This window comes from Hyla sarda, chromosome 5, assembly GCF_029499605.1.
Source record: "Hyla sarda isolate aHylSar1 chromosome 5, aHylSar1.hap1, whole genome shotgun sequence".
NCBI classification, from domain to species: domain Eukaryota; kingdom Metazoa; phylum Chordata; class Amphibia; order Anura; family Hylidae; genus Hyla; species Hyla sarda.
Window position 1 is genome coordinate 117,671,836 of NC_079193.1, and position 19,240 is coordinate 117,691,075.

Genomic DNA, 19,240 nt, shown 5'->3' on the forward strand with positions numbered 1-19,240 from the left:
TGGACATTTATCTCCTTTATTCTGGGACCTTTTCTACAACCATTGTCTGGACGTGTGATGTTAACATATATTGTAGCACTTCTTTTTGTGGTACATGTGGGGTTTACAATTTTGTTTACGGTTTTGCTTTTTTTCTGTTATGCAAAATTACAAATATTTTGATCGATCTTATGATCTGGCATAGCTTTCATTGTGAACAGTTATGATGCAAAAGCAAACTTTTTCGAATAATTGTATATTGTCCTATTTATCAATCACAAGCCACCTTTCTTTAGGAAGCATTGTCTTAAATATTTTAGAAAGTCCTTGTTTTAGTATATATATTTAGTGGAGTACAGATTTTGTGTAGGCTAGCCTAGTGTACTACAGATGCAAACCTTGAAGGCATTTTTTTTCCTCTCCTCCTCTCGGATAACATCTTAAATATCTTCCTCCAAATAGTAGGGCTCTGTCAGGATGAACAAAGTGGCTTAATGCATTAAGGCTATGGATAATTAAGCATATGTTTATTTTTTTCTTTTTCTTTCATCTCTCCTACTTATCTCACAAATTTTGGTGTCTGACTAAGCTTCTAAAGATTTTTATGTATCTAGATAGAATATTTCTGTATGACAAAGTTGAGTACATATAGAGAAAAATTTGTTTGTTTATTTCTACAATGTAAACCCGTTTTTTGCTTTTAACAATGTAAAGTAATCGTCCTGTGTTTTATTACAGCGCAGTAAAAGAACGATAATTGGCTTTTTTGAAACCCAGGCGTCTGACAACTATCGCACATTTGAAAAAGTATCAAACATTTTACATGATGATTGTGTATTTATTGCTGCTGTGGGGTAAGAAATGTATAGTAGAACATCTTATTTGTGTGTACTGGTGTATTAAAATGTGTTTTTAGCCAAGAAAATTAAAAATGTCTTCTTGTTTACCCTTCTCTTCAGAGAGATTTCCAAACCAGAAAGGTTTAGTGGAGACAATGTTATCTACAGACCCATAGGAGTAAGTATAATTTTTAGTTTCACTCACTCAAAAGCTTTATCTGTGATAATCGAATGAATCATATACTAAGTATATTTCCGTTTGGCCAGCTTTAGTAATTAAAAAAATGTTCATGAAGAGCAATGTATTTTCTTTTACCTACAGTAGTTTTGGTTCCAATCACCCCAGTTCAAAACTTTTACTGTGTTTCTAAATGGAATAATTAGTGTTTTCTGATCTGTTCCTACAAAATGAAAAACTGTTCCCTTGAAGCCATATATGTAATCAATAAACTTATGAATTAGAGTCTGGGTGCTGCAAATATTAAACCAATGGTATATGCAAAATACCATTTTTATATACAGTGATAGAAAAATCAAGGAAACCTAAACTTTGTGGTGTTTTTTTTTCCCTAAAGGAAAGTGCTCCAGATATGGTATATTTGGGTTCACTCACCAACTTTGATTTGGCATTTGCTTGGACACAAGATAAATGTGTGCCTCTTGTACGGGAAATAACATTTGAAAATGGAGAGGTAAAGATGAAGCTTTTTTTTTTTTTTCCATGATATCTATAATGTCTTTCTCACCTTTTTATTAGTCTTTTATTATATTGTGGATAATATATGTATATTTGTAACATACATTGGTTAAAAATATGTATGCTTTTGGGTAAAACAAGTGCTGTCTTCTCCCTGCAGCATTTGCGGTGGGTGTCTCGCAGCTGGTACAAAATACAGGAAGTGTTGGTGGAAAAAGCAGGGCTATGTGCTGGCTTGTGGCTTAGGCTGGGTCCACACTACGTTTTGTCCCATACGGGAGCGCATACGGCAGGGGGGAGCTAAAAGCTCGCGCTCCCGTATGTGACCGTATGCGCTCCCGTATGCCATTCACTTCAATGAGCCGACCGGAGTGAAACGTTCGGTCCGGTCGGCTCACTTTTGCGCCGTATGCGCTTTTACAACCGGACCTAAAACCGTGGTTGACCACAGTTTTAGGTCCGGTTGTAAAAGCGCATACGGCGCAAAAATGAGCCGACCGAACGTTTCACTCCGGTCGGCTCATTGAAATGAATGACATACGGGAGCGCATACGGTGACATACGGGAGCGCGAGCTTTTAGCTCCCCCCTGCCGTATGCGCTCCCGTATGGGACAAAACGTAGTGTGGACCCAGCCTTATTAATCAGCCTGCTATGTGAGCCAGGGGCATGGACATCTGCCGATAACACGGAGCTGCGCCATATTCCCTTCACCCAACCCATGACATGTTCAGATAGATGTAGTGTTTTGAAAAAAAAAGTAAAAATACAAAAAGCAAGCAAGCTAATATTCTAGCACAGTATCAGTTGTTTTATCCAAGACTGCTTTCCAACATAAAAAAAAGTTTTCTCTTGTAGTGTCATAATGTGAAAATAAATGTGCTGTAATTTCAAGTAAATTGTTTACTCATTCTTTCCTGGCATAAAGTGTTTTAAATCTGCCAGGCTGCAGGAGGCTCCTCCCCCTTCTAAGTCGCACAGTTTTTGAAAAATGGTACAGGGGGCGAATAAAGTATCAAATGTTTGTGCCAAACACATCCAGAAACTGTTCTACAGCATTCATAAACATCCCCTGCCTTCCTATGTGTTTTAGGAATTGACTGAGGAGGGTCTTCCATTCCTTATACTTTTCCATATGAAAGATGATCTGGAAAGTTTAGAAAAGTTCCAACAAGAAGTTGCTCGTCAGTTAATTAGTGAAAAAGGTATGTTTTGGATTTAGAGAGTTCCTGACTATATGCTTTTAAAGTTTTGTTTTTAAGTAAAATTGAGTTTGCACTGAAATGCAGTTCTAAATAAAATTGGTGAGAAACAGTGTACAAATTTATAATAAAAATAAAACCTGGTCGACATTATAAATCTTATGTATCATTTTCTAGTCCAACTAGACTCATGTTATTGGGGTGAAGCCTGTTCTCAAGGTGGTTTCTGTGGAAAGCGGCATGGTGTCATCTACTTCACAGACCAATGTGCATGTACAGAGCAATTGGGGAGGAAGAAATTGTAAGATGCTGTTTCCTGCCTTCTCTTGTGGTTAAGGCACCCAATCTATATGGCTTTTTGACATTCTGTGAAGCTGCTATCCCATAATGCTGTCAAAACACAGTGCACTAGAATAAAGCCCCTCAGGAGTATTGTAGGAAAGTGTGGGGGGGGGGGGGGGAGTAGCAACCTGCCCATTAACGCCTTAAGGACTCAGGGCGTACCTGTACACCTGTGGGAATTTAGGGCCCCGCCGCTTGCCGACAAATCAGGACTCCTGCTGTGGGGGGGGTCACTAACGGCACCCACTCCGCCCCTACTCCGGAGGGCGAGAACGGGTGCCTTGGAGTATGTTCCTCGGGGGGGGGGGCCCGGTCCCCTGCATGGGCGGAGGGATCGGGGCCCCCGGAGCTGAGACAGCTGTGGCGGCAGGCAGGCAGGATCCGGCAGAGCAGCAGCAGGAGGTAAGGCTGCTTAGCAACAACTTCCAGCATGCACAAAAGGGCATGCCGGGAGTTGTTATGCAACAGCAGAAGGCACTACTACAACTCCCAGCATGCCCTTTCGTAGTTTGTGCATGCTGTGTATTGTAATTATGCAACAGCTGGAGGCACATTTCTTCTGAGTGTGGAAATACACCTTGTGTGGACATAAAGTGCTCTGCGGCGCACTACAATGCTAAGAAGAGAAGGAGTGCCATTGGGCTTTTGGAGAGAGAATGTTTCTGGAATGGAAGGCCATGTGCGTTTATAAAGTCCCCATGGTGCCAGAACAGTGGACACCGCTCCCCCCCCCCCCCCCCCAAACACATGCGACCCCATTTTGGAAACTACACCCCTCACTTAATGTTTCAAGAATTTTTTTAACAGTGGTCCACGAAAATGAAGAATTAAATTTTTCATTTGCACAGCCCACTGTTCCAACGATCTGTCAAGCGCCAGTGGGGTGTCAAGCGCTCAGTAGTTTCTGAAATAGGGTCACGTGGGGGGGAGGGTCAACTGTTCTGGCACATGTGGGCTTTGTGAATGCACATGGCCCACGACTTCCATTCCAAAAGCCCAATGGTGCTCCTTCTCTTCTGAGCATTGTAGTTTGCTCGCAGAGCACTTAACATCCACATATGGGGTATTTCTCCCCATTTACTCAGAAGAAATGGGGTTAAAAACTTTAGGAGGCTTTTTCTCCTATTACCCCTTGTGAAAATGAGAAATTTGGGGTAACGCCAGCATTTTAGTGAAAAAAATCTAATTTTTCATTTTCATGTCCAACTTTAGTGGAAATTTGTCTAACACCTGTGGAGTGTAAAGGCTCCTTGTACCCCTTGTTACGTTCCTTAAGGGGTGTTTCCCAAATAGTATGCCATGTGCGTTTTTTTTTTTTCCCGTAAAACACCTGTGGGGAGTTGAGGCTCATTGTACCCCTTGTTATGTGCCTTGAGGGGTGTAGTTTCCAAAATAGTATGCCATATGGTTTTCTTTTATTTATTTTTTGCTGTTATGGCACCATAGGGGCTTCCTAATGCGACATTCCCCCCAAAATCCATTTCAGCTAAATTGACTCTCCAAAATCCAATTGTCACTCCTTCCTTTCTGAGCCCTCTAGTGCACCCACAGAGCACTTTACGTTCACATATGAGGTATTTCCTTACGCGAGAGAAATTGGGTTGCACATTTTGGGGGGCTTTTTCTCCTTTTACCCCTTGTAAAAATTCAAAAACTGGGTCTACAAGAACATGTTACTGTACATGTCACTTTGCTGCTATTCCTGTGAAACACCTAAAGGGTTAACAAACTTTCTGAATGTCATTTTGTATACTTTGAGGGGTGCAGTTTTTATAATGGGGTTGTTTATGGGGTATTTCTAATATGAAGGCCCTTCAAATCCACTTCAAAAACTGACCTGGTCCCTGAAAAATTCCGATTTTGAAAATTTTGTGGAAAATTGCTGCTGAACTTTGAAGCCCTCTGATGTCTTCCAAAAGTAAAAACATGTCAATTTTATGATGTAAACATAAAGTAGACATATTGGGGGGGATTTATCAAAGCTGTCTATTTCCCGCATCAATATAGACAAAACTACAGAGCATTAGGCTGGTCTATTGTGTGCCTAATTTATCAAAAGTCGCACAGCCGTTGATAAATTCTGCGCACTGACTTCGGAATCTAGGTTTTAGACTGTATTTATACCTGCTTCAGTATGGTCTGACATTTCAGCGTATTTTCGCCCGATGCAAATTTCCCCCCAAAAGTCGCAATTGATAAATTCAGCACCAAGGCATTTTCCATCTAAAACAGCCTAGAATGCATCATGTACTAAAAATCCTCTAAAGAAAAAGTTGCACGTATTTGGACTGCGACTTTCTGTGCGACAATTTTAGATGGGAAAAACCAGTCTATATCCTTTGATAAAGGAACGGCTTAAACGTTTAAAAAAATAATAATAATTTTTAAAAAGTCCAAATTGATGCTTTTTTGTAAGATTTTATTCAAAATTTTTTTTATAAAAAGTTAAATAGAAGCAAAAGTGGTATCAATAAAATCTACAGATCTGGGTGCAAAAAATGAGCAAATCATACTGGCGCTTATACAAAAAAATTTGAAAGTTATAGGTGGTCAAAATAAGGCAATTTCAAACATACTAATATTGTTTAAAAAAATCACATACTATTTTAAGTGGTACAATTTTATAAAAAGGCATATAAAATGGGTATCATTATAATCATATTGACCCACAGAATAAAGAAAACATGCCATTTTTACCGGAAAGTGTACAGCGTGAAAACAAAACCTTCCAAAACTTGCAAAATTGCGGTTTTCTTTTCAATTTCCCCACATAAAAAATAATTTTTAGTTTCACAGTATATATTTTTGGTAAAATAAGTGATTTAATTACAAAGTAAAATTGGTGACTCAAAAAACAAGCCCTCATGGGTCTGGGGATGGAAATATAAAAGTTATGATTTTAAGAAGACGAGGAGGAAAAAATTAAAATGCGAAAATAAAATTGGCTGTGTCCTTAAGGCCAAAATGGGCCTGATCGTTAAGGGGTTAATATATTTAAAAAAAATAAAAATTTCCTCCTGCCACTCCCTCTGTTCTTCAATTGTCCCACTGCGGTTCCCAGTGCGCTCCATTTTCTGGTTTCCTGTGATCAATACGTGATACTGTGACTCAGCAAATCGCTGGCCGCAGTCATGCCCTGCCTCATCAAGTTATTACCCAAACGGCAATGTGAAATATTGAGCTCCGGCACCAGGATGAAGACCGGTGCTGGTGCACAACATATTACATGGCTATTCAGACACTCAGTGGCTGAGACTGCACTTATTGACCACAGGGAACCAGAAAGTGGAACGAGACAATAGAGGCACTGGGAGGTTATTAGATGTGTTTTTTGTTTATTTTTATCTTTTGTGTAACACAACTGGCAGAATGGAAATGTTGCTGAAAACCCCCTATCATGAAGTATACATTTTTATTATTGCTATAAACCATGTATCATTTGGTCATTAAGGGGTTCACTTTTTTTTTTAAATACATATTTACAACAGTAGAAATGTTTAACTTTCATTTTTATTGTTTGTTTTTTCCAGGAACAATAAACTTTCTTCATGCAGACTGTGATAAGTTTAGACATCCACTTTTGCATATTCAGAAAACTCCTGCAGATTGCCCAGTAGTAGCAATTGATAGTTTTAGACACATGTATGTCTTTTCAGATTTTAAAGATTTATCGTAAGTATTATATGCTATAATAACAAACTTTAATTTAAAATTATTTTTCTGTAAACTGATGTAAAAATGTTGTGTAGGCGATCCAAGAAACTGTTTACAGTGTACAAGTGTCTGAAATATAATATGTTGGCTACTTAAAAAATCTTTCACAACAATCTGTTCCTTTTGAAAATTGTATTAGCAGTTTCAAAAACTCATTACCTATCAGACAGGAGAGAGAGCTCAGCGGCGTGCTATCAGACAGGAGAGAGAGCACAGAGGCGTGCTGTCAGACAGAGCACACAGGCGTGCTATCAGATAGGAGAGAGCTCAGAGGCGTGCTGTCGGACAGGAGAGAGAGCACAGAGGCGTGCTATCAGATAGGAGAGAGCTCAGAGGCGTGCTGTCGGACAGGAGAGAGAGCACAGAGGCGTGCTATCGGACAGGAGAGAGAGCACACAGAGGCGTGCTGTCAGACAGGAGAGAGAGCACACAGAGGCGTGCTGTCAGACAGGAGAGAGCACACAGAGGCGTGCTATCAGACAGGAGAGAGAGCACAGAGGCGTGCTGTTGGACAGGAGAGAGCACAGAGGAGTGCTATCCCACCCTCACTTACTGGACTTTGCCCATGCCTGTGCTTCAGTTTGGACAAAGCCAACATTTTCTTATGAAGTAAATTAGAAAGGTTAATGTTTTTCCAAGATGTACAACATATAAAACGTTTCTGTATCTGACAATGCCAATTTAAAGTGGTAGAAGCCCTCTTTTAATATACAAGAACTCTAAATGCAAAACCCCAGTCCTGTCAGGACAGCAGTTGTTGCAGGCAGCTACCATGTAATGTTTTTCCACGTCTCCTGCATAGACATGGGGAAAAACATTACATGGTATCTGCCTGCACCAGCTGCTGTCCTGACAGGACTGGTGGGCTGGATTACAGGCCACACTCTGCCACTTAACGTGGGCTACTCCCTGTGTCCTGCTTAATTGTTGCTTACAATTAATCTGATGCTTTAGGTCTGGAAATCTGTCAAATTTCTTCTGAAAATGTCCGGTTGTACCTCGTTCACACTTCTTTGGAAAAGTCTCAAGTAAGGATAGGGATATTCTCCAGTTTGCCACATTGTAGGAGACTTACAACCTCCCACAAGGGGCATTTTATAAACCTCCTCAGCTGCAGCATGCTTTTAGCTCTCAGGTGGGTTCTTGTCAGTTAAATCCAACCATTCTCTCATGCAAGAGATTGGTGGAAGGATGTCCAAACGGGCAGCTATCTTCTTTGCATGCTCAACTGTTACTGGAATATCTCTCTCAATATCCACTCGCAGTGCAGGAAAAATGGGCTATTGAGGTGGGCGAAATTACTGATTTTCAATGGTCTGACCTACTGGAATCTATTCTTGGTTTTTCTCTCTCTGGTTTCTGTCTTGTTCTGCTATGTTTAGATGGCAGAAGTTCCGCATAGATGCATGAATTCCATGGCAGCATTAATTAGTCCACAATTCTGCATCTTTCAATCATATGCAGAATTCATGTAGAATTTCTGCATGAATTCCACATGAATACAGTGCATGTAAATAAAAAAAAGTGCCTGTATTCAAATCCAATTGATAAATTTCACACGGAATCTCTGCAAAATGTATACCACATCCGCATTTAGTGGAGAAAAAAAGCCCCATTTACTTCAATGGGCTTCCGCAGCTGAAGTCTGCAAAAATTTAAGACATGACTTATATTTTTGTGGAATTCAGAATTTTAGCTTCGGAACATCCACAGCAAAAATTCTGCTGTGTGAATGGGACTGCAGAATCCCATTGAAGTAAATAGGCTTGATACAAATGCAAAATGTTCACATGGAAATTCTGCAGTGTGAACATAGCCTAAGGGAAAGGTAGTGAGCCTCACTATCTGGCTATCTGGTGCATGAGTGTATAGGACTCCTGTTTTTCTATGTAAAATAGGGCTAAGGCAGTATACCTCATGTCCTCGATGCCATAGGGACAATGCCCATCTTTTCCATATGTTTTGGAGCTGTCTGGAGCGTTGTGTAGTATTGACAGTGGGTTGATTAGAGAGGTGTATGCTGTATATCTTGAGTTTTCGCTTCATACCTCTGTGCTGGGCTGTCTTGAGCAAAATCTTGACTGGTTATGCCTCTTTTGGGATCAGGTGGATCTACAGGTTGGGCCATTTATATGGATACACCTTAATAAAATGGAAATGGTTGGTGATATTAACTTCCTGTTTGTGGTACATTTAGTATATGTGGGGGGGAACATTTCAAGATGGGTGGTGACCATGGTGGCCATTTTGAATCCAACTTTTGTTTTTTCAATAGGAAGAGGGTCATGTGACACATCAAACTTATTGGGAATTTCACAAGAAAAACAATGATGTGCTTGGTTTTAACATAACTTTATTCTTTCAGGAGTTATTTACAAGTTTCTGACCACTTATAAAATGTGTTCAATGTGCTGCCCATTGTGTTGGATTGTCAATGCAACCCTCTTCTCCCACTCTTCACAAACTGATAGCAACACCGCAGGAGAAATGCTAGCACAGGCTTCCAGTATCCGTAGTTTCAGGTGCTGCACATCTCGTATCTTCACAGCATAGACAATTGCCTTCAGATGACCCCAAAGATAAGTCTAAGGGGGTCAGATCGGGAGACCTTGGGGGGCCATTCAACTGGCCCACGACGACCAATCCACTTTCCAGGAAACTGTTCATCTAGGAATGCTCGGACCTGACACCCATAATGTGGTGGTGCACCATCTTGCTGGAAAAACTCAGGGAACGTGCCAGCTTCAGTGCATAAAGAGGGAAACACCTCATCATGTAGCAATTTCACATATCCAGTGGCCTTGAGGTTTCCATTGATGAAGAATGTCCCCACTATCTTTGTACCCCATATAACACCATACCATCAATTTTTGTGTTCCAACAGTCTTGGAGGGATCTATCCAATGTGGGTTAGTGTCAGACCAATAGCGGGGACTTTGTTTGTTAACTTCACCATTCACATAAAAGTTTGCCTCATCACTGAACAAAATCTTCTGCGTAAACTGAGGGTCCTGTTCCAATTTTTGTTTTGCCCATTCTGCAGCACCTGAAACTACGGATACTGGAAGCCTGTGCTAGCATTTCTCCTGCGGTGTTGCTATCAGTGTGTGAAGAGTGGGAGAAGAGGGTTGCAATGACAATCCAACACAATGGGGAGCACATTGAACACATTTTATAAGTGGTCAGAAACTTGTAAATAACTCATGAAAGAATAAAGTTACGTTAAAACCAAGCACATCATTGTTTTTCTTGTGAAATTCCCAATAAGTTTGATGTGTCACATGACCCTCTTCCTATTGAAAAAACGAAAGTTGGATTCAAAAGGGCCGCCATGGTCACCACCCATCTTGAAAAGTTTCCCCCCTCACATATACTAATGTGCCACAAACAGGAAGTTAATATCACCAACCATTCCCATTTTATTAAGATGTATCCATATAAATGGCCCACAGTGTATTAGTAGGCATGTAAAACCATTATTTCACTCTGCTTCCTCATCCCTCATAAATGTAAATATAGAATGAATGCCATTAGACAGGAGAGGGATGTATACCTAAAACTTACATTTATCTGTAAGTTTTAACAAATATGCGGAAAGTGGTTAGACACTCATGCTGTTTAATGGTATACTTTTACAAATCTGTAGGAATCCCCTCCAGATGTTTGCCGACACATTTATGCATTAACTCCTGTTAAATGTAAGATGTGCTGTTTCTGGTTGTATTTCCCCCTCCCGTATTGTATCCTAGTTTATTAGTTTTATCCTGGGTTTGCATTTCTGTATATGCCCTGCTATGTTTTTGTTGAATAATCACACAGATATTTTTTGTTTATTATTGCTTTTTTTTTTCTCCCCCTTTTTCTTTGTTTTGGTGGTACATCAAAACGTGTATGCCTGTTCTTATGTCTATACACCATTGTTGTGTTTTTTGTTTTAAGTGTAAAAGTCTTTCTTTTCAATAAAAAAAAAAATTGATTTAATGGGGTACTTCGGTGGAAAACTTTTTTAAATCAACTCATGCCAGAAAGTTAAACGTTACTACTTCTATTTAAAAATCTTAATCCTTCCAGTACTTATCTGCAGCTGTATGCTCCAGAGGAAGTTCTTTCCTTTTTTGAATTTCTTTTCTGTCTGACCACAGTGCTCTCTGCTGACACCTCTGTCCTTCTCAGGAACTGTCCGGAGCAGGATAGGTGTTCTATGGGGATTTGCTCCTGCTCTGGACAGTTCCTTACATGGACAGGTGTCAGCAGAGAGCACTGTGGTCAGACAGGAAAAAAAATCAAAAAGAAAAAAATCCAGTGGAGCATACAGCAACTGATGAGTACTGGAAGGATTAAGATTTTTAAATAGAAGTGATTTACAAATCTGTTTAACTTTCTGGCACCAATTGATATAAAACATTTTTTTAATAATAAAAATATTTCTACTGAAGTACCCCTTTAAAGTAAATTTTTAGCATTATACAGTTAACCTCAGTGTACCTCAGTTCGGTTCCATGAGCTGCAACTCTGACTGCTTTATGCTTCCTGGCCACTTCAGGGGCTAAAATGCTGAAATTAGGACAAGGGAATACACCTAAAAGGGGTTATCCACCATAAGGTGATTTTAGCACATACCTGCACTGGTTATTTCCTGTTGAATTTCATTTTCTAAACTACACATCCCACAGTTCCATGCTTGTAAGAATGAGATCACTTTCCTTCCTCCCACACATCTGCCACCCAACCCATTGAAACAGTGTTTCTAATCAGAGGGCCTACAGCTGTTGCAAAATTTAAGCAGGACAGGCTCCCTCTGATCACCTGACTATTGATGTCAGGTCTCAACCTACTGCAACCTGGGAAATCCCAAGACATAGAGTAAATGCTTTTAAAAATAAATATTGGGGCAATAATCAATAGTGCTGGGCGGTATGGCCTAGAATAAATATCACAGTATTTTTTTATTTTTTATTTATTATCGTGGTATCACGGTATTACCGCCTGTCCCGTCCCCTCCCCTACTGCATGCGCAGTACTACGCAAATGGCGTAGGGCTAACGCTAGGCTCCTAGCGCTGCCTACGTTGGCCCTATGCTATTTGCGTAGTGCTGCGCGCGAGGCTTTTGAATCTGTTCCCGTACCCTGAGACCTGACGGGGACGGGGAACAGAGCTGCGCTCTGCATTCTTGTGACACTGCTAGTGGGCACAAGGACCCCGCTAGCAGTGGGGATTGTTCGTGCTCGCGGGGACACTGGCTGACAGGCGCAGCGGGGGTACACAGTAAATGGATTAGCTTCTGTGGCCTGATTCCGCTCTCTGAATCGGGCAACAAAAGAACACCGGGACAAGTGAGGGCGCCGCGCTGGGCTCTACAATTCATCTGGAGGGTGGGGGAGGGGCCCGACCGGTATAGCAGTATGGGCAAAAATCCATACCGTGGGAGAAAAAAAAACGGTATCCGGTTTATAGCGGTATACCAACAAACACTAATAATCACATAAGAATTGTGAGACCACAGTCACACTCAGGTACAGACACTATATTATGAACACTAGCTTTACAGCCCCTGTAGCATAGTCAAATAAAAAAAAATTTAATTTCCTGGAATACTCTTTAAGAGACATTGGAGGTAAAGGTAAGTCCTGGTCAATATGTATGTCAGCAGCCGATAAACGGTAATGGCAGACCTAGTCGATCGCTTGCTATTTTGTCCACATTGACTGAATATAACCATTTTTATTAATTGTTCTCTGCTATTCTGTAATGTATGAAAAACATTGTACAACTTAATCGGTTAACTGTTCTTTTTCAGAATTCCTGGTAAACTAAAACAGTTTGTTTTAGATTTACATTCTGGAAAATTGCATAGAGAATTTCACCATGGACCTGACCCAACCGATGTTGCACCAGGACAGGTATATAGTATTTGTAGATTGAATGATTTTTTTTTTTTTTTTTTTTGGGCCAAAAGCCAAAGCCAGAAATAGATCCATCAGAAATGAGAAGTATAAGTGTTTTAACTTATTTTCCATTTCTTTTGATTATGCTTTTTTCAGAGAAACTGAATGGAAAAAAAAAACTGTTTAAGCAACCCTTAAAGGGATATTCCCAGAGATAGGAATTATATAGTTATGTTCCCATTCTCAAAAACTGTGTGCATCCAGCAGTCTGCTCTGCAATGATGAGCTTATTATCCCCTTCCCATAGGAAAGGGGATAACAAGCTGAGAAGAGAAATACCTCTTTAACCCCTTAACGACATAGGACATAAATGTACGTCCTGGTGCCCTGGTAGTTAACACACCAGGATGTACATTTACGTCCTATACATGACCGCCAACACTGGAGTGGTGGTGTTGTCATGCGTGGCCAGTTCTGGCTGCTATCAACAGCCAGGCACCCGCCGGTAATGGCGCACATCGGCAATTGCTCTGTGTGCGCCATTAACCCCTCAGATGCCGTGATCAATACAGATCATGGCAGTGCGGCACTTAATATGGATGATCGGATCGCCCACAGCGCTGCCGCGGGGTTCCGATCGTCCAGCATGGCGGCCAGGGGTCCCTTCACCTGCGTCCAGCCGTCTCCAGGGGTCTTCTGCTCTTGTCTGAGGTCGAGCATATCAGAGCAGAAGATAGCCGATAATACGGAACAGTGCTATGCCCTATGCATAGCACTAAACAGTATTAGAGTATTAAAGTATTTAAAAAAATAAAATAAAAAAAAAATTTGAAAAATCCCCTCCCCCAATAAAAATGTAAATCGTTCCGTTTTTCCCATTTTACCCCCCAAAAAATAATAAAAAAAATAAAAATGTATAAATGAATTTATCGCCGGATGTGTAAATGTCCGAACTATCAAAATGTTATTGATCCCGTACGATGAGTGCATGAACGTAATTAAAAATAATTAATCATAATCAACATAATCAAAAAAAATGAATGAAAAGCTTAATATATCCAAATGGGGTATCAATAAAAAGTACAGATCACGGTGCAAAAAATGCGCCGCTTATGCGAAAAAATAAGTTTGATAGGTCGTCAAAATTAAGGGTTTTTAATGCACTAATTTTGTTAAAAAGTTTGAGAGTTTTTTTTAAAGCGGTACAATAATAAAGTATGTAATCATGGGTATCATTTTATTCAAATTAACACACAGAATAAAGAAAACATGTCATTTTTACGGTAGATTGTACGGCGTGAAAACAAAACCTTCCAAAATTTGCTAAATTGTTGTTTTCTTTTCAATTTCCCCACACAAATAGTATTTTTTAATTTTGCCATTCATTTTATGGTAAAGTGAGTGATGTCATTATAAAAAAACAACTGGTCGTGCAAAAAAAGCCCTCCTACTAGTCTGTGGATGAAAATATAAAAGTTATGATTTTTAGAAGGCGCAGAGGAAAAAACAAACGCAAAAACAAAATTGGCTGAATCCTTAAGGCCAAAATGGGCTGTGTCCTTAAAGTACTCCACTGGAAAAAAAAATTTTAAAATCAACTGGTGCCAGAAAGTTAAACAGATTTGTAAATTACATTAATAAAAAAATCTTAATCCTTCCAGTACTCATCAGCTGCTGTATGATCCAGAGGAAGTTTTTATTTTTGAATTTTCTTTTGTCTGACCACAGTGCTCTCTGCTGACACCTGTCCATTTCAGGAACTGTGCAGAGCAGGAGAAAATTTCTATAGCAAACTGATCCTTCTTTAGACAGTTCCTAGAATGGACAGAAGTGTCAGCAGAGAGCACTGTGGTCAGACAGAAATTAAATTTAAAAAAAAAAGAACTTCCTGTGGAGCATATAGCAACTAATAAGAACTAGAAGGATTAAGATTTTTTTAATGGAAGTAAATTGCAAATCTGTTTAATGTTCTAGCACCAGTTGATAAAAAAAAAAAAAAATGTTTTCCAGGGGAGTAACCCTTTAAAGGGTTGAAGTCTCAATCCCAATCAGTACAGGAAAAACCTATAGGGGATACATTTTAGATCGTGGGGGGTCTGTGCGCAGTTTCCCCTAGCAATTTTCTGTACGGAGCCCCGGGCAGATTGGAGCATCACAACCCTGCCCTCCTGCGGACAGGGGATATGTTCTTCTGTAATATTCTGGCATGAGACTTCTCCTTTAATTTGTATCAAGCAGGCAGTGGCCCAACCAAACGGAATTGCAGAAAAAAGCGATGTCCAGGACCAGGTGGCAAATAAACATCCAACTTTATTTTATTGAAGGCAGAGCCTAGTTGTTTAGGTGTTTCGGGTAATGATGCCCTTAATCATGGCATAAAAGACAATAAAAAAGGAACTCTTATGTCTTGTAAAACGTCATAAGGGCGTCTAACTTTCTCAATCCCTGTAACTCATAATGACTGCACATTGCCTGCGCTAAACTGGTTGTTCTTAGTATCCCATATATGCCTACGTATTCTAGATGTAAGTGTATTTTTTGTGCAGCCCACATATTGACATTTGCATAATTCGCAAGAGGCCAAATAAATTACAAAACTGGTTACAATTAATATCATCTTTTATATTCTAGGTTTTATGGTTGCTATAGGAACAAAACTGGTTACAAGTAGTGCAGATCCCATGACCGCATTTCCAGTTACCCACATGCTGTTACCATGTGGGTGCTTTTTGAGTTATCCCATTGCCAGGTATACTCAGGGACAGTATGATACCAAAGGAGGGACCCCTTTTTGGATACCATTTTTAGATCTCCTGAGACAATATCCTACAGACGCTACCTATTTTATGATAGTCTGCTGTACCATGTAACCTAAAATGGGCACAATTTACTGTTTTTACTCTGGGCAATTTGTGTCGGAGTTCTTTTACTTTGTGACAACAATCCTGGTCTATCTAAATTCCTAGCTGTTTTCTTCTTTGTGTAACACCCAGTTTTGTAATTTATTTGGCCTCATGCAAATTATGCAAATACCAATGTGTGGGCTGCACCACAGATATGATGTAAGATAAGTTTGTTTTTCAGCTCACCATTAGATGTATAACCAGGCTCCTGGACAAATGTGTATGGAGAGCACAGATAGCGGAGAGGGGCTGTATCCCGGAAGTAAATTTGAAGAGAAAAGTAATGTGCCTCCAGCTCTTTCCACCAGTTAGCGTGTCATCATAGCAGTTAAAACATAGACTTTTAATGCATATGCATTAAAAATTATTGGACATAAATAGTGATCTAAAATAGAAAGTGAATCGCCAACGTGTTTCGAGCTACTTGTAGCTCTTAATCTTTTCAAGGTAAAACTTGCAAAGTGCCCATTTATGTACTTGCAGAATAAGCAACATATCAATTGATGTAAGGACCCCTAAGGAGAAGGCAAATTTCCCAGGTCATGCTAGGTTTGCCACAAAAAGCCATAAAACATGGAATGGAATAACAATGTATTTGGCCTCATGCGAATTATGCAAATGCCAATATGTAGGCTGCACAACAAATACACTTACAACTAAAATACGTAGGCTTATATGGGATACGAAGAACAACCAGTTAAGCGGATCTGCATTATCAAAATATTTTAGAGACGTGCATGTAGGCAATGCGCAGTCGTTGGGTTATGGAGGTGGAGAAAGTTAGACGCCCATCCCGGAAAGGGATACTAGTAGAATTTTTTAAATTAGGAATCTCTCTTTGGATGTTTCTTTTGGATACTAGGGAAACCTAATGTATTGAACTTAAGAAAGGATTAATTCCTAACATATTAGTATGGGTTCTATATGTGCAGTTTGAAGTATGCACACATGATGTATGCCAAATGAAACTCTATACTGTATAATATGTATTGTTATGAGTTGTTGTACTTCCATATAACGTGCACATAAAGATTAAGGGGGAGGTTTATCAAAACCTGTGCAGAGGAAGTGTTGCCCATGTCAACCAATCGGATTTCATCTTTCGTTTTTAACAAAATGAAAGAAGTAATCTGATTGGTTGCCAAGGGCAACTGGGCAACTTTTCCTCTGCACAGGTTTTGATAAATCTCCCCCTTATAGTAAAGTCTGACTCCATGCTGGTCTTTGTAGAACCTTTATGAAGTACTCTAATTAAATCATATGACATATTTCACAAGGTATATGAGTTGTTGTTTTTTTTAATTTTTTTTAACTTTTATGCCATGATTAAGAACATCATTACACGAAACGTGTAGGCAACTACACTCTGCTGAATTATGCTTTGCCCTAAATAAAGAAGGTTGGCTTTTTATCTGCCACCCAGTGCTAGGCATTGAATTTTTTTCTGCACCCATCAGCCTTGATAGATCTCTCCTTGTTTGGGTATAGGGGGAGATCTATCAATGAAGACCGGTGGTGCAGGCAAAAATTTGGGGTTCTTGGATCGTAAAAGTGATGACAGGTTCTCTTTTTTTATATAAAGTGCTTCCACTCTGTGTGGCCAATTTAGACCATAAAAAAAAAAAAAAAAAAAAAGAGTGCAATCCTGATTTGGAGCATTTTTATTGATTGATGTAGAGGAGTGATTGTTACCACTGCTGCCCATGTTGATAACCGAACAGTGGTTATACCGCCCTCTTGGCAATCTAGGCTTTCAGTAGCATGTCAAGTAAAAATGAACAGGGCCAAAAATTGGCAAACACTATGGCCTGAAAAAAAAAAAATGCCTGAATCCACAGAGCAATAGCTTCCCATGAAATCATGATCCCAATATTTTTTTTGTTCTTTTCTGTGTAAGTGCGCTCTGGTGAGACGTGTCTCGGGAACCACCCAGTTTAGAAGCAAATCCCCATAGCAAACCTCTTCTACTCTGTGCAGTTCCAGAGACAAGCAGAGATGTCAGCAGAGGGCACTGTTGCCAGAAAGAAAACAACTCCACTTCAGCAGCTGATAATTATTGAGAGGATTGAGATTTTTTAATAGAAGTAATTTACAAATCTGTTAAACGTTCTGGAGCCAGTTGATATATATAAAAAAGTTTTTTCCTGCAATACCCCTTTTAAGTATTAACTATTTCTAAATTTTACTAATTAAAAAACTGTTTATTTGTTGTCTTATCATCATTTATTCATTTTCTTTTTTTTTTTTTTTTCTGACAGCAAACTCAAGATTTGGCAAGTAGTCCCCCTGAGAGTTCTTTTCAAAAATTAGCCCCAAGTGAATATAGGTACACTATACTAAAAAGGGATCGTGATGAGCTTTAGTAAATTTAGAAATGCCATGGAAGCCTTAAAGTTTGATCAAGCCGAATATGGTAAAACAAAAACTTAGCCTATATTTTCATAATTGTATTTTTTATTTGGGATAAACAAACAATATTGGATTATTTTTATTTGCTCCCACTGTTTGTAAATATGTCTGTGTTTAGTGGTTTCTTTCTGTACAGACTTTTAAATTGAAAATACAAACATAGAATTCTCGAATACCAACGGTCCTGTTTTATAACTACTAATGTGTCATGACATTATGCATAAGTTGTAAAATTGCACTTCCCTATTAAATTGGATTTTTGGATGTTTTCTGTGAATTCTTTCTTTATTTAAATTAGGCATAACAGATAAGGCTAGGTTCACACAACTGACAGGTCCCATAGACTTGAATGGAGTCTGTCAGGGATCCGGTATTTTATACAAGTTCTGGTATTTTACAGAAGTGCAGCAGTCCTACGGACTGACCGACAGAGCTCCATTTACCAGAACACAATGTTCGTGTGAACAAGCCCTAAGCCAAGAGATAGCAGTAGAAATTAAGTTTACATAAAAGAGCATAATTAGTATATTTTATAGATTTTTTTTTTATGTTTGCACTGGGAGCTGACTTTTCATAGAGCACCTTTGATTATGTCACTTCACGACATCTACACAGATTCTAAAATACTCACTAGACATAGAGTAAAGACTAGGCCGGCTCCTAGAATAGCATTATGGGTGATGTCATATCATGCACAGAACCCACCCCATGTAAGACAAATAGAGGATATGGCTGTCATGCTATTAAGGTCCGGAAGGGCAGAGCGTACTGCCATACACTCGTTCCAGAGTGGCGATGGTCCAGACAGTGGAGGGTCCGAGGAGCATGGTGAACAGGAGTAGAAGGTCTGAGGAGCACAGTGAACAGAAAGGGGCAGTCCAGAGCTGCAGTAAGCAGATCTCATGAGCAGCAAGGAGAAGGTCTAAGAAGTCAGTCAGGCCCTGTAATGACTCTTGGTCCTGTAATGATTACAGGCATATGAGTTATTACAGGGTCTGACTGGCAAACACAGATACATTATAAATTAATAAAATTAACATACCTTACTTCACACAATAAAATTGTAATATAACTAATGTAATTTGTGTATTTAATTTTTAACTTATGTAATGATTTTATGCAAATGGTACGTGTTACTTTTTTATATTAGGTGCATAAAAATCATAAACCGAAGAGAAAGCTGTATCCCCAGCTGTTAAAAACCATATATTTGTAAATATAACAGGTTTTACGCTTGGAGGAAATATATATTTATATATAATATGGTCAG

General features: G+C 39.4%; 1 protein-coding gene across 1 annotated transcript in view; it reads left to right on the plus strand.

Annotated features, from left to right (window-relative positions):
- The window catches only part of ERP44 (endoplasmic reticulum protein 44), a 104,489-nt gene extending 86,250 nt beyond the window's left edge, over window positions 1-18,239 (plus strand). The window contains exons 6-12 of the mRNA XM_056520147.1: window positions 718-833; window positions 939-996; window positions 1,394-1,510; window positions 2,608-2,719; window positions 6,589-6,730; window positions 12,571-12,673; window positions 17,820-18,239. Coding sequence (XP_056376122.1) covers window positions 718-833; window positions 939-996; window positions 1,394-1,510; window positions 2,608-2,719; window positions 6,589-6,730; window positions 12,571-12,673; window positions 17,820-17,924 — 753 coding nt within the window. The 3' untranslated portion in view covers window positions 17,925-18,239. The remainder of the gene's footprint in view (window positions 1-717; window positions 834-938; window positions 997-1,393; window positions 1,511-2,607; window positions 2,720-6,588; window positions 6,731-12,570; window positions 12,674-17,819) is intronic.
- Window positions 18,240-19,240: the final 1,001 nt, after the last annotated feature.